This window comes from Passer montanus, unplaced genomic scaffold, assembly GCF_014805655.1.
Source record: "Passer montanus isolate IOZ18808 unplaced genomic scaffold, ASM1480565v1 scaffold87, whole genome shotgun sequence".
NCBI lineage: Eukaryota > Metazoa > Chordata > Aves > Passeriformes > Passeridae > Passer > Passer montanus.
The window spans coordinates 737,914-753,690 of NW_024374034.1; the positions used below are offsets into that span (position 1 = coordinate 737,914).

The following is a 15,777-nucleotide window of genomic DNA, read 5'->3' on the forward strand; positions in this document are numbered from 1 at the left end:
TAACATTTTCTCAACTTTACTTCTCAGAAAAAAGGCTAAGAGACACACCAAACATTTCTTAGAAACATTTCTGTAACTTTTTTGTTTGGTTGGTTTTGGGGTACTTTTTATTTGTTTTTTTGTTTTGGTTTGTTTTGGTTTTGGGTTTTTTTGTTTTGTTTTGGGTTTTGGTTGTTTTTTTGGTTTTTTTTAATCAGACAGAAGAGTGCTGAAAAACACCAAGCTACAGAGTTGCTAACAAATATATTTGTTTGAAACATATATTTGTAAATGGGCTCATGCTGGACAAAGCAAATGTTTGACACAAAACAATCAGATTGTCATCTGTCTCACTACAATATGCTTACACAAGCTTATGTATCAAATCCTGATGAAGTGTTCTCTCTGGTACAGCTTTTGGAGTTTGAAGCCTCCACATGATGACCTCTGAGAATTTTGTTCCAGTGATTCCTGTCCAGCCATCTCTGCTGGATGAGAGGTTCAGAAGTGTTGTTATGTGGCAATTCTCCTGGAAAGCAAAGATGTATCTGCACTGGGAGAACTTAAATCCTCCCAAAATAAAAAATGCAGTGAAATGACCTTTTCTTCGGCTTGTTCTGTTGCAGCAATATGTTCATGTAGTGATTTTCAGGGCTTGTAGCTGACTGTTTCTGAAGGACATTGGCATTCACTGCCTTCTTTGTTTCTGCATGAATATGTAAAAACAAAAGTCTCATGTTGTTTGAACAGATTTCTGGCTAGCCTTAATTTAGAACTGGAGTGTGCGCACATAGTTGCCTATTTCAAACTATCAGTCTACTCCAAAAGCTTTGCTTTGTTTATTAAAGAGGCAAAAAAAAAAAAAAAAGAGAGAGTTGATGAAACTAATTCTTGGAGGCTGGAATTATCATATTAAACAGTGCTCTAAACTTGGGACATCCCAGTGTCTCTTCATCTGGTTCATGTTTTTGAAACAAACAGTGCATGACTTAGACTCAGTTTTCATACACATCATAAACTCCAGCCAAAGGGAAAATAAAAAGAAAACCCTACCTTGTTATGACATGGCTATAAATAAAGATATTGAATTGTAACAGTAAAATATGTTATGCAAATAGCAGCTTATTTTAAAATAGTCCAATCAAACTCCCTACAGAGTGTAGAATTATGTTGTGTTGTTCAAACTCTTAGTTAATTTTTTACGCCTTCCAGCCATTCCTATTATTCCAAATTTTCAATTCTAACAGCCTTTGCAAAGGATTTATATTGCCATGTAAAAAAAGAAGTGGAGAGATCTACAAAGCACTCTGAGTTTCTTGTTTGCTTTGGGTGGGTAACTGATATTTGCTACTTGTTCTGCAACTGAGCTTCTGGTGTCTGTTCCCTTCTGTGATGTTAGACAGTGAGATTTATAAAGATGCCATTTTGCAAGTTATTTTAGAGAGATTTGATATGAATGTTTTTTGAGTGCAAGGCATCACAAGTGCTTTTAGCCTCCCAGCTGTGTTTCTTAGCATATGGGGGTGGCAAAAGCTGCATGTGATGTGACAGCACAGAATTAAGTTTGGAACAATATGTAAAGAAAAGGCTTGAAGACTTTCCATCAGATGGACAGTGACCTTGACAAGGTCACTGTCCATCTGATGGAAATCACGCTAAGTAAATAAATTCAGTGAGAGGTCAATGTATTCTGGTTAAGAAAAAAACCCCAGATCTTTGGATCGGCAAGAGACAGTGCCTAGGAGCCATTTAAAGAGACCACACTATTCGTCATAGCTCTTTTCTGTGGCCTTCTGCTCACATAACATACATCTTACAAGGAGACTTTTCTGATTTGGGGGATATTTACCTATTAGACAAAATGCTCCATCCTTTCTTTACCATCACAAAAAATGTGGCCAAAGCAAAGTTAATTACACTGTATCAAGAGTTTCAAAGAAGCAGGCTGGGTGGGGAGAGGGGAAGGAGAAGAAAAATAGTATATTAAAATCATTTTAGGAACCAGCCAGGGAGCAATGCCAACCTCTGATAATAAAGCTAAAATATGTTTGTCTTATGGGGTTTTCCTGTCTCCCTGTTTCTGTGTGGAGTGCCAGGCTGACTTCATATGGGAAAACCTCAGATTGCGATGAACTGGAAACTTGGCAGTCCATGGAATGGCTGTTGCCTGTGTCTTCACCTGCACATCCCCAGTGGGCCTCATCCTGTTGCAGTCAACTTTTCTGGGCAAAAAGGACTTTCTTTCCTATCATCGCTAGCCAGGCTTGGCACAGTGTGTTTACAGTGTTCCTTAGAGCCTGGAGCACTCTAACTGATAAATATGTACTTTGCCACAGCCATGGTCACCTTCCTCTATTAAAAACAGTCTATCATATGAGTGTTGCTTGTGCAAAGGCTTTTCAAACACATGTTTGTATCCACACCTCATGCCCTGCCCAAACAAGTCTGTCACAGGATCTCTTCTGGCCACCTCTCCTGAAGCATGATGTTACTGACAGGAATTCTCTTCAGCTTGTTTACTAAGAAGTGCCTGGTGGCTGGAGCTGGGCAAAAGGGGAGACTATGCTGGCTCACAAGGAATAAACAATGTATTTTCTTATTCTGCTGTGGTTTCCTACCTATTCTTGATCCCAGTCTATTCAACAACTCTGTTTCAAACTATTCAAATCCTGCCCCTAAGTTTCTAATTTACTGGTAGGATTAACAATTCCCTGAAAGTAAACAGGCAAATCACACAGCTGGGTATATACAGCACAATGGGGTACGAGTGTATTTTTTAGTAGCTGGACTAGGACTGTTTACAAGACATGTTTTGTTTGATGATACAGTACTTAAATTTTCTTCTTTCCAGCATGCCCTCTAGACAGAATTTCTACTGTCTCTCCTAATTTAGTTGAAGACATATGAGAAGTTAAAAGCCAGGGATCAGAGCACAGCACCAGGTGACCAATTCAGGAAGTTCCTCTCTGTTTATTGCTAGATTTCAAACACTTGCATTGTTTTTCTCTTGCCCTTTTTTTCAAACAGTGAATACTCTGAGGTTAGATGAGGCACGATAGTTTCCAGACACTCATTCTGTATATGCAATAAGCAGTGTACTGTGTTGATAGAAACAACTCCCAAATCTGGCATGCTAATATTTCTTGCCTAGTATTTCCAAATGGAAACTACTTGCCCAATGAGTCACTGTGTGTTTTCTTCCTCCTTCAGATGATTCTTCTTGGGAACTTCCATGCCCTGGTGCTCCACCACAGGCATGGTTCTTTTTTTTCATTTCTCTGTAGGATGTCCAATTAGGACATTCTTTCACTTACCATCTCCCCTACCTGCCCCCCCCCCTCCAATTTTATTGCAAGTCTGCATGTATTTTCTTCTTCCATTACCAAAACCATCATTTTCCAACTCCTCAATCACATATTTAGTGCTGGGATATATATTATAAGGACTTGCCCTGGGTTATATATGTCCCTGCTTCTGCAAATACAACAGGTGCTTTACATGGCACAGTTTTCATGGCAGAGTTTTCATGTGGCAGTTTTCATTCTAGTCTTGCCCACGAAAATTTCTTCAGACTTCACATTTTATTCAGGAGAAGAGGGGAAATACAGAAACTTGGTAAAGTACTCAGTCTTCTGAAGCAGAAGCAGGTAGCAAACTACACTACATCTCAAAACAGGAGATTTGTTAGGTTTATTATTCTTTCATGTCTTAAACCCTACTTTAAGACAGTTATCTGTTACCTAAGAGACCTGAAACTACGGTAGTGCCTGAGATTTTAATTTACTCCTTTGCAATTTTCTTGTTTTAATTATGTTTGAAACAGAGAAAATAGCTTCCATGGTTGTTTCTGGGACAGTTTTCACTGAAAGGAGGCAAAAAAGAGCAAACGGTTTACAAGAGTAGTGACAAGACACCCAGATAATACTGTCAGTGCTAACTTGCTCCATGGTACTGGTTGTGTGTCATGTATAAGTACACAGAAAAAAGGATCGACTTGTTCATAGCAAGCTTCTTGACCCTTGATGGAAGTTTTAAAAATACTTTAAAAACTGTTTAAAATCTGAAGGATTTTTTTCTTTTCAGTATGCTGGGTGTAACACCAAATAAACCTGTACACGCAGAAGATGGCAATATGGTTATTTATTTTAATCTGCATTTAAGATTAAAATATTCTTTTATTTCCCTGATTGTTCATCCATTCAATCAACAAAATTAAGTAAACTTTTTTGAAAATAGTCATCTGTGACTTCTAGTCATGGCTTTGCTTTAAATGTTGTTCCCTAATTTTAAAAAAAGCAGATTTATTTAATTCCTTTTTTTTTCTCAAATATCTGTGATATTTGAGAGAAATCTGCCTGACTCATCTAGGCTGCAACACCTAGGCCTAGGCAGATTTCCAGGCCAGCTCTTTCTGAAGGCTCTTTTAGCTCCTACTCTGAGGGCAAGGTCACTATCAGTGGCCCAGCTTGAGCCATCTTCAATATCGGCCTTTAAGGACAGGTTTGGCCAAAGATCAAAGTTCAGGCAAATGGTTTTTGGTATCTTCAAGTGGCAAAAAAATGGAATGCAGAGTATTTACCCTGGATCCCCACCAACACCTGCACTGAGCTGGGATGGCAGCAAGGCAAACTGTCAACAGCACAGCACAGGGAGGAGCTGAGAGAGAAAGGGTGAGCATATCCTCTGAGTGGGAGCTTGCTGGTTTGACCTTGCTTGTCTACACATGCATCACCTGACACCTGCTCCCACATGTCCAGCACACCAGGGTGTAGTAAACGTGCAATAAACCCTTGTTCTAAAAGGCATCAGAGAGAAGAAAGCTCAGTGTCCCCTCGAAACTCAATACTATCATGAACTTAAAGCATATCACTTTAACACTTAAGAGATCAAACTTTTAGCAGCTGCGGATATAGGCCAGTAAAACGGGGTCTGTGGTCTTCAGGACCTTGCAGCTTCCCTGTTTCTCACCAAATACAGGCTTTAAAGCACTGCCCTTCAGCATTGCTGAGCTGGCACAGGGAGTTGGGAGGATTACCTTTTCCTACCTCAGCTCATGAAAACCGTGCTGCTTTGATTTGCAGCCCCCAAACTTCTGAATCATGCAAACACTCGTCAGCCTTTCAGTTGCTGCTGAAAAGACAAAGTGGTAGCTTCAGATTCAAATGCAAATGTTGCTGGAGAGCATCTGAAATAAAAATCGTGTTCAAAAGTTGAAAGCCCTTTTTTAGTCAAAAAACCGTGAACTTCCTCAAAGAAAGTATGAAAGAGGTGGCTACAGAACCAGCAGTAGATAAAACACCTGCTTTCTGCAAAACTATCTGGAGGATCTGCATGTCCCATCAGACTAATTTTGATGCTAGAGGAAGAGGAAAGGGAGGAAGATTGTTCAGTCTGCTGCTCTTGGGGGAATCCTGCAACAGAGAGGTTGCTATATTAACCACTTCACTGTTTTGTGCCGGTCTTGTTATCTGTTCTTGTTAAAACCTTTATTATTCATGGATGCAAAAATCTGATCATTAAAACAGCATAAATATTCATATTATGTGCATTTCATTTAGCTACTTGGTGAAACTTCTCTTAAGTACAAGAGTTTTGAGGAAATCTGGCTAATGAGACCAGAGCATAGGAAGTATGCATGAGTTTTCCTTTTCTTTTCACCTGCAAATGAATGCAGAATAACTAATGACATAAACAACCACAAAAAGGGTAAGAATTCACCAGGCAGGATGATATGCACACTTGCTTTGGCTTCTGTGCCAAGGGGAATGCAAGGGTTTTTGTAATGCAATTATGTGCAAGAGCCAGGATATTGTAAAACTAAAGTAGAAAGCATGATAAGCATCACTGCATGGGTTTATCGGCTTTGCCTCACATTTAAAGTCTAGCCATTAACATTGTGCATGGTCCACACTCCTGTTCAATCCTTTCTTAAGGTAGAACTGGCATTCTTCTCTCTGCAGCTGTGTTAAATCAAAATGTAGCTGTATTCCACCCTGTAAAAGTCACTATATCTACTCTTCTTGCGCTCCAGCTTTAAGATCTTTCTGATGGCAGAGATAAAACAAAAATTTCCTCCCAAAACAAATTCTAAAAACTGCCATTAAAACATCTGCTACACAGAGCACTCAGCAGCTGAGGAAGACCTCTCACAAGGGCCTGGTTCATCAAAATCCTGAGCTGCCAGCTCCACGTGCAGCAGCTCCAGGAGATGCCTTGCAGAGTGCAAGACTCCAAAGTTACTCCTGTTTTAGAATAGCAAGGTGAAGTGTGTATTTTTAAATGCTAGTGAGTTTTCAAAACTGAGCAACATAGGCCTGAGTCAATGGGAAATCTTTTCTTGATTTCTGCGAGCACAGACCAGATAACACAATCAGGCACTTTCCAGGTTTTCTATTTCATATTTTTATGAATTTCCACAAACAAGCAAGTCTATTCACAGGCAATTTACACAAGTAACTACTTCAGCTAACAGATTTGTCTGGAAGGAGGGAACCAACAGAAAATCTACTTAGCACAAAAATTTTTGTGGTATCTCTTCTTTTTGAATTTTTCTTAGAGTTTCCTTTTTCATCCAACAAAGACCTTGCTTTAAAATCTTCTATGTGGTCTAAGGGAAAATTTAAACAAAAATTTAAATTGGTGATATTTCAGGTTGTTTGATTAGCAGCAGCAAATCAAATGTGCTGAAAGCAAGCACAAATAGCCACATATAAGGGCTGCCTGCACTGCATTATTCACAGTGAAGACTCAGTTCTGGTTTGGGCTCTTATGCATACACCTGTAATAGAAAGTTGAATCGGGCTTTAAACTAAACTTCCCAGTAAAGGCAAATGCTAACAAAAATAAGATTTATAAGGAAGGAGGTACTTTTGATTCCTGTGCTGTTAAAGCCTGTAAAAAAATTTAGCCATCCCAGTTGATTACCACATCTCTAACCTGTATAAATCAAATCTTTGTTCTAAATGAATAAAATCACTTTGGCAGACAACCATATTATAGCAGTATGATGCATGCCTGAGTATTCCTAAGAATGCCCTCAGAGGTACTCTGTGAGCAGAAATATTCTGCAGAAGGGAAGATGAGGGAGTACAAAGGCCCATCATGCACACTAATGCAGAAAAATGAAATCAAATACCATTCTCAGCAAAGGCAGAGTGTCTTCTGAGCAAAGGCTATTAAGTGTGTCAGACTGCAGGATATTTTCTGGACACGAATATTATGTCAAAACATACTGAACATGTGTCACAACTCTCCTGGTTGTAACATCACAGCTCCAGAGGAAAAAAATGGTGCATCAATTCTTTGTATCAAATACTCAGACAATCTTTTCTTCTCACCAAGCTCTCACTTCTCATTTTAAAAGAAGGTTAGAGTAAGTTATAATTAGTATTTGTTGCCCTGTCAACTAATTAAATATAATAAAAAGCTTTCTCTGAGTTTAATGCTAACATAGTGTAATTACAGTAGTTTTGAATGCACAGTGCATGTACTATAGGTTTTGGTATGTACTCCCCACCTTTTATGACCTAAGTTCTCAGGTCCAATCTGTCATATGAGTAGTGAGCAGACACTGCCACAGACAACTATTTCAGACCTAAACACAAGTCAACACCAATACAATCCTGTACTTTTTGAGATGCACTACTGTATCAGCCACTGGGGGCAGGGTGGAAGGAAGGAGGAGGAGCAAGCCATCCAGTTTCTTGCTTCCACTTTTCTACCCCTTCCCTTCAGGAGGAAACCTTGGTTGCATAAGGTCCCCTAATGAATTCTCCCATTCATTAGGCTCAGCTGCTCTGAGCCTTTTTGGTAAAGAAAGATATGGCCAATATTTCAAAGCCACTTCTCAGACTTCCTTGCCAGTCTGAGAGACATCCTGGGAAGAGGGGGGACTGCACCTGCCCTATTTGCACAACTCTAAGGCTGGCTCTACTCTTCAAGTAAGAGTTGCACCTTATAACTACCTGTTATCCAGGGGAGGAAGATCACTTGCAAGGCCCAGAGCAGGGCAAAGTGATAATGTAATGCACCAACACTTGGCTGATACAGTTTCTTATCCTCTTAAGTATTTGGAAGAGCTTTAAACACATTAAAAAGGGTGAAGAGCAGAGATCTGTCAGGGAATTGGTTGTTACAGCTCTAGGTACTCAGTTGTTGTGTCCGTGACATGGATTTTTCACCCATTCCCATTCATTTCACCCATTCCTCTCAGTTTCTATTCTGTCTTTGGAAACATTCAAGGTCAGTTTGGATGGGGCTCTGATCTAGTGGAAGATATCCGTGCTCATTGCAGGGTCATTGGCCTAGAAGACCTTTGAAGGTGCCTTCCAATCCCAACCATTCTATGATTCTGGGTAAGGCAGGTACAAGCAGCCCACAAAATGAAAATGCAGTTAATTAAACAAAAATGTAGTCTAAAAGAACCAATTAAAATGATGAAAATCTTTAATTTTATTTAAGTATAATTGTACGGACACGTGTATATACAAATACAGATCTTATGGGGCAAGGCGTTTGGGTGTTTTGTTTCTTTTAAACATTTTGTTTTAAGTTTATATAATGTAAGCATTTCAAAACAGCACTCAATCAATAAGTGCAAAGAAACTGCAAAGCAGGGCAGTACAAGCACAGGACCACACTGAGCTGGACTTTCATACCCAGATGCATACACAATGAGTGTCTTCAATGGGGTGTCAAGAGTAAGCATGGTAAGCGGATTTCGCAGACTCATGGGTAACCTCCAACATGCCAGCATCTATTAAACTGTACAGACAATGGCAGCAAGCCTATTGTAGGGAGATTTGTCTCACATCTGAGAAGCTCAAGGGCGAATGCATGGGAAAAACTCAGTGATGCCTGACCAGAAACAGATCTGCCCATTCACAGTTCCAAATTAAAAGAGGAGGAGGGTGGGAGAGGAGGCAGGGCAGGAAGAGGGAAGAGAAGTGTGGAGGGCTGTACATTAAAACTGGTGATTACAAAATCCAAGTGTAATGAAAAGAGGGTAAGAGTTAATACTCTAAACCTCTGAAAGTGGCTGAACCATTGCACTCATAAGGCAATGGATTAAGTTCAGTTTTGAGGGCTAGGGGTGGGAATCAACAGGTATAAATACAATTATTTTCCTTCCATAATTATGGAGGAAAGGGAACAATCCACTCAACTACTCTCAGTACTTCCCAAATTTGCTTCTAGTTCTTTTGGAACCAAGTACATACATATATCACACATGACACTGGCAAGATCCCTTCTGGAAAAAAAAAACAACAAACTATTAATGGGAACAAACCCAGAAGGAAAAGAGGAGGAAAAAAAAAACCAACCAAATTAAAAAGAAACAAACAAATAAAATAACAGAAATGCTGTTATATCCCCAAAGCCTTTTTAGAAACACATGATACAAAAGAACAAAACTAACAAAGAAACCACAGGGCTCCAACATAAGACCTTTACACATGGAGGATAAAACATTGATCATCAAAAGTCATGTTCCAGATCTTGACATTGTGAAGTCTTGCAACAGATGAACGATTTTCGAATATGAGTCCTGTATGCTGCAGTGTCATGGCCACTTGTCTCTCAGTTCTCAGCCATGATCACACTTGATGCTTCAAAGCTCCTGGAAATCTTGTTAACTACACATGATTTTAATATCCTGAAAGCCTATTGTTCTCACTTACAAAAGACATAAGAATCAAATTAATACTTTATTATCAAACACTATATACAACAGATGTTGCTAATAATACAGAATTTAAAGAATGTAGCATTAAGTTTTACTTGTCTTTCCTTCGCCATCCAGGTAAGTACAGTACAAAACAATATTCTAAACTAACACGAAATGTTACCTTGTCTATTGAAGGATACACAGTATCCACTAAACTGACTGATTCCTATTTCGCCTGGTTCACATTGCAATGCCCTTGGCAGCCAGGAGTGCAGGTCATGGGTGCAAGTAACCCACTATGGCTGGGGAGAATCAGTACCTCAGACTTGAGCAGGGGCAGATGAAGAGTAAGGGAGCAAAAAACTCCTTAATTTTCAGCAACATCTGCACTTAAAGCATCCAGAGGTTTGCAACACAACACAAAACCCACCAACATTTATGTATTTGGTATGACTGGGATTGCCTAATGCCATCAAGTATGAAACTGGCAGTGCCTGGAATGCTGCTTCCAGCCACGCTGGGCAGCCCAGGGATCATCGCTTGTGTTGTCCCTCACGTATGCAGCAAGGCTCTCGGACAACATGAAGGGGTGAGTTTCACCAGGAGTAACACTAGTGACAATCCTTTGCTGTGGGTAAATGGATGTCTTTAACACCATTCAGAGACAAAGGATGACAAATGTCACCATTTCTATATCAAATCTGCACTACTTGTGTGACTGCCTGCAATTACTGTAAATCATTTTAATATGGTTACACATCATGCAATATTATCTGTAGTCTGGTTAACAATCCATTTGGTAAGGTGCATTCTGATTAAGCTCACCTCATCCAAAGCTTTTTAATTCCTACCTTCAGAAAGTATTAGTGTGTGTATCAAGTATATACACCTTAAAGAGAGCAAAGTACCATACAGCCTGTAATAAGATGATGACTTCTCTCACTGTTTGGACCGTGTATCTTTATTCTGTGCACTTCACACTAGAGCAAATTTCCTGCATTCCTCCTGTAGGTCCTGTATTCATGAACATGTATGATATCAGGCAAGCCCAGGTCATAGCTCAGCATGCATAAAACCTCTCTTTACATATCAAATTTATTTTCCTCTCTCCTGCCTCAACTTCTGGAAGGCTTTTCTTCATTTAAAAATATAAAGTCTCTGAAGCGGTGTCCACTAATTGCATCAATTAGTTTTGTTACGGCAGAAATTTTCTTCATACTTAATATAAAAAAATCTTGTTTTGCTTGAATACGCTCCATGTTTTGTTTCACCTATAACTTAATTACCACAGTTTTTATCAGAAAAGCTCTGTTTCAGTCTGGGTCTGAAATTTCACTGATTATGCTTAGCAGTCTGAATTTCATGGCAGCCTAGCCAAAAAATAACCCAAGGCTTGCACTTCCTGGCAAATTACTTTTTAAAGTTTTGTTAGCCAAGGCTCAGATTCCTTAAACGGGTCACTCCTAATTCCATCAAGGGTTACCACTTCTCTCACATTTAAATAGGACAAGCATATATACTCACTCTCAGCATAAAGTATATCTAAATAATGTATTTTCTATTCTAATGGATTTTTAAAAAAATATTTTGTTAAGTCTTTGGGAGCCCATCTAGTTTATCTCCAGCTGATAAATATGTTTCCTCTACTCTTCAAACTGTGCTGGAAGGGGAAAAGATAAAAAATCAACATTGAATTTATATTTCACACTTATTTTCTTTTCCCCCACCAAACAATGCTATTAGACTGCCCTGGCTTCTACATGTGATTTATTCCCATGATTGAGGAACTTACAGGAGAGACAAATCAAGAAAACACTGGAGATCTTGTGTCCCAAACATGTTTCCTCTGGCCACTGATGTCCTTTTTTAGCATGTATTAACACCCAGAGCAGCATCCAAGGCTATCAGCTACTAAGTCAGCGCTGGGGAAGGTCACTTTATTCTCAAAAGTGCCTCTGCATTTCAAGAAAAAAAATTTTAGCACCACGGTGATTTGTTTTAAAATAAAATAAGCCGGTGTGCATTATCCCCTTAAAACGAAATAACAGAGGCACTCACACCCCCAGTGAAGTTTCCTAAATCTGACCTTGCCTGCTGTGTGCTAACATTCCTAAATACTAACTTTTTCCTCTCACCAAAGACAGCACTTCTACTTGTGAGCAAAAGTTTTACTCTCAAGGATTTTTCAAGAGTCCCACAAGAAACATAATTTTCCCCTTTCAGAAGCCTTCATTTAGAAACTTCTGGAGGAAATAGTGTTATGTCTATTCTTAATATCTCCCATCAAATCTGACATGGTGACACAATGCCTTGCATGACCATCTTACAGTGCTGAACTAGAAGGCATAAATATTGTATCACAGAGAAAGACTCTCCCAGGTTTTCATTCACTTTCCTTATCCCTCATTGACTGCATCTGCCACTACACTTTCTTGTCCACATACGGATGACACAGTGAGCTAACAGAGGTGACTTCTTAAAGAAGAATGCAGAAGAAAATAAGAATCACTAGTGTCACTATTATAGTTTGGCATTTTCATTTGGAGTCCTTTTATTTATATGGAGGGGTTAAGAAAGTCACAGGGTAGGTAGGGGTGGGTGCTGAAGCTAGTTATCCCCTTCAAATTTTTGCTGAGTTCAGGCTAAAAGGGAGAAGAAAAGGGAAAAATAACAATTTGACATCTGCAAAAACAATAAAGTCCCTTTCCTGGGATGAGCAGTTAGGTGGATCTTTGATGTTCCAAGACCCTGGTATTTTCTGTGACAGGTTGCCGGAGCATACTGTGCTATAATATCAAAAGCATTGCCAGGAGGAACAATAGAGTTGCCAAAAGCTGGCTGGGTATCCTTGGTGTCTGTGCTGCGTTCTCACCACGGGATGGCTCGGCTGACTCATGTACGGTATCATCTGTTCAAACAGAAAGCATACATTCCAATGAGACTTTGCATCCTTAATAAACTCTCACTGAGATGACAACTATAAGTAGATTTCAGTGCCTTTATGAAATAGGGCAATGAACCTTGTGCTGTCATTGACTTTCACAAGCGTGTAATACCTCATTATGTAACCAACTTGGGGCCAAGTCCTGCATTTCTTACTGGCAAAACTCCCACTGAAGACCAGAAGGATAGAAAGTAAGTCAGATTTCAGCAGATTGAGGAATGAGTGATTCCTCTTCAGTAAAACACTGTGGTTCTAGCTTTGATGTCTCATTAGACAGCAACATCATTTGGGAGGCAGCTAAATAAAAACATCTGATTTTCAAAAGTGTTGCACAGGCCCAGAATTAATTTTGCAGTTAGTCTCCTTATTCAGTTACAGATTTTGGCTCCTGAATTTGAAATGACAGCCTGTAAGCCCGAGCATAGACCCCCCCATTCCATGCAGAAAATTTCCACTGAAGTATGTTGCATTTAAGAATGAGCAGGAGATGTAAGATCATTCCTTCTTTCTTGAAATAAAATTTTAAAGGCTAACACAAGACAGTCACCAATTTTATAGAACATATACTCAATCTGGAAAATCTCACTACTTTTCACGATACACAAAATAGAGATTTACATATATGCTGCTAGAACTAATGAAAAAAAGAACCAGCTGAGTTAGGAAAACATGCTTATGGCATTAGTGGCAGAAGAAAACAAGGTTACAAATACTAAATATATGACACATAATAAGGAAAGCCCTGTTAACTTTTTGTAAACTTAGGATCAGCCTAAAACCCAGAGCTTATAAAATAGAAAAGGTAGGCAAAGTCCAAATCAACTTTGGTGTTGTTATAGCAGTGATATTTTTCTCTGCAAAGCCCTCCATATCCAAAGCTGTCTAATTTAGCTATTCAAAAAGCAATCAGTCTATGGCTTGCCATAAAAAATCAGCTCTTGTTTTTCATTACTAAATGAAAAGAAAAAGCCAAGCCTTTCTAGGAAGTGTGAAGTGGCCTCAAAATGTATCTGTAAGTTTATTTTAGAACACCAAAGTTTCCAGCATAGTATCTCATCTACTTAATGAAATAAACTCCCTATTTTATAAGAGATATTAATATGTCTATGATGTTCCTGTCTCAGCTTCCATCTCAAAAAATTGCACTGCCAAGATTACATTGGTTGAGACTTGAGCAGTTCCAGCAAGAGGCACTAAAGGAAGCAGGAGTCAGGATACTGGGATCACCATGCTGCTTTGTCATGGAGCCTTTCATGTTACTTGGCTTTAACCACAGGCAAGCTCCCTCCCTTTCATATCCTTGATACCTAGCACAAAATCAGGAGAGCACTTAGCATAATTTAGGTTAATAGGCTCTTCAGTCCCAGCTCAGTTACACAGCAAGGTGCACAGTAAATCAAATTAGCAATTTATCACATGTATTTTCTCCAGCACTGATACTATAATCACATAAGGCTTATCAACAGGTTTCAGTGCTGCTCATGGCAAATGTATGAAAAGCAAGCACTGATTAGCTGTAAATATGTTCATGTTTATGAGAAAGAGACATCTCTTCTTGGTGGCGCTAAGCAGTAGCATAAGAGGCAAAGGGTAGAAAGTGATGCACAGAAAGTTACACAAAGTTACACCTGAAGAGGAGGAACTTCACTGCACGAGTGACTATGCACTGAACAAAGACGGTGTGGAGTCGTGCTCACTGGAGATACTCAAAAGAACCCTTAGTACCATGCTCTACGGGACCTGCTTTTGTACAGAGGTTGGATTAGATGACTTCCAGTGGCCCCATTCTGTGATTCTGTGGTGTCAGTGGGAAAGTCTGTCTGGAATGGCTTAAATTGAAGCTCTGCACCATGTATGGCAAGGAGACCCTCCCAGCATATTGGACCCAAATGAGGCTGTTGTCTTTTCCTCCAGAATTATTCTAAAGGAATCTAAAATGAATGCTGGCTTCTGAAAATGCTATATTCAGTAATCGTCAACACCAAAAGCTCTTTCACGTTTCACTTCTGAGTTACAGTCTTGCACTATGGTGACACTGCAATGACAATAGAGTACTTCACAAAAGCTTGCTTCTCAATTAAAACATATTTAAGAAGTCACAGGGAAAAAATACCCGTGTTGCCAGTACTGCCTCCTTTCATATATTTAAAGTTAGCTCTTACAAGTTTAGAAACATTTACTCACTGCTGATGAACTAAAACTACAGAGGAGAATGATACCTTCTACCTCTAGAATTGCAAATAAGTTTGAATTTTCAACACTGAATGTCAACAATTTTGGCCTAATTACATCAGTGAGTCAGCACTAAAACACAATAGGGCAGAACTAGTATATAGCAGTAATAAATCCTCATTCTCACTGACTATCAGATACTGCCACAACTGGAACACTGACTACTGCTGAAAAATGCAATGAAAAAGCACTAAGCTAAAAAGATTGCTTCTCTTAAATGAAAAATATAGAGACATTCTATGATGCCATTTTTATAAAGCCATTCTTCACAGAAGAATTAATTTCCAGGTAACATTAAGGGATTCCTTTTGAGAAATCATCTGGGTTTTCTTTCAATGCTGTTGCAAGGTTTCTGCACTCAGAACACGATTTATCTGCAGTTTTGAAAATCACTTTACCAATATGATTGTCCTTGGAGGTGCAGAATCATAACTGCACAGCCTTTAAGGTTTGGGGACAAGGGTTTGCTTCATTTGAAACATTGATGAAGACAATTGATGAAGAGGAAAATATTCCTAAGTAAAATGCAGAAGGCCACTAATAAACACTGGGAATACCAGAAATACAGAAGAAAATATTTTGACAGCCATTAATTTTTCAGCTCACACAGCCTTACATCACATTCTTCAAGTATAACTTTCAGATATGCACAGCTGCAATTTTTGTTGAAGGACTTTTTCTTTTTTATTATTAAGGAGAAACAGAAAGGAAGGAATAGGAATAGAGACAATTACTTCCACCACTTGTGAAAGTGCAATCACTGGAGATTCCTATAAATTTCTGAACAAAACCGGTGAAATTACAAGGGTTCAAAAATCACACAAATGGTGATTTTTACAAGGAATGAGTAATCTGCTGAACATGACCCTCCTGCCTTCTAATTCTTGTGTCTGCTGTGGAAGAAGACCTAAGTGGCAGGCTAAGGGAGAGCACAGAAGCAGAAGATGCTCATCAG

General features: G+C 39.1%; 1 protein-coding gene across 3 annotated transcripts in view; it reads right to left on the reverse strand.

The window, feature by feature from the left end:
- Positions 1-8,406: 8,406 nt before the first annotated feature.
- Positions 8,407-15,777, reverse strand: part of EFNA5 (ephrin A5) — a 208,047-nt gene continuing 200,676 nt past the window's right edge. For all 3 annotated transcript variants that reach the window (XM_039733417.1, XM_039733416.1, XM_039733418.1), the window contains one exon: positions 8,407-12,554. In XM_039733417.1, coding sequence (XP_039589351.1) covers positions 12,433-12,554 — 122 coding nt within the window. In that variant the 3' untranslated portion in view covers positions 8,407-12,432. The remainder of the gene's footprint in view (positions 12,555-15,777) is intronic.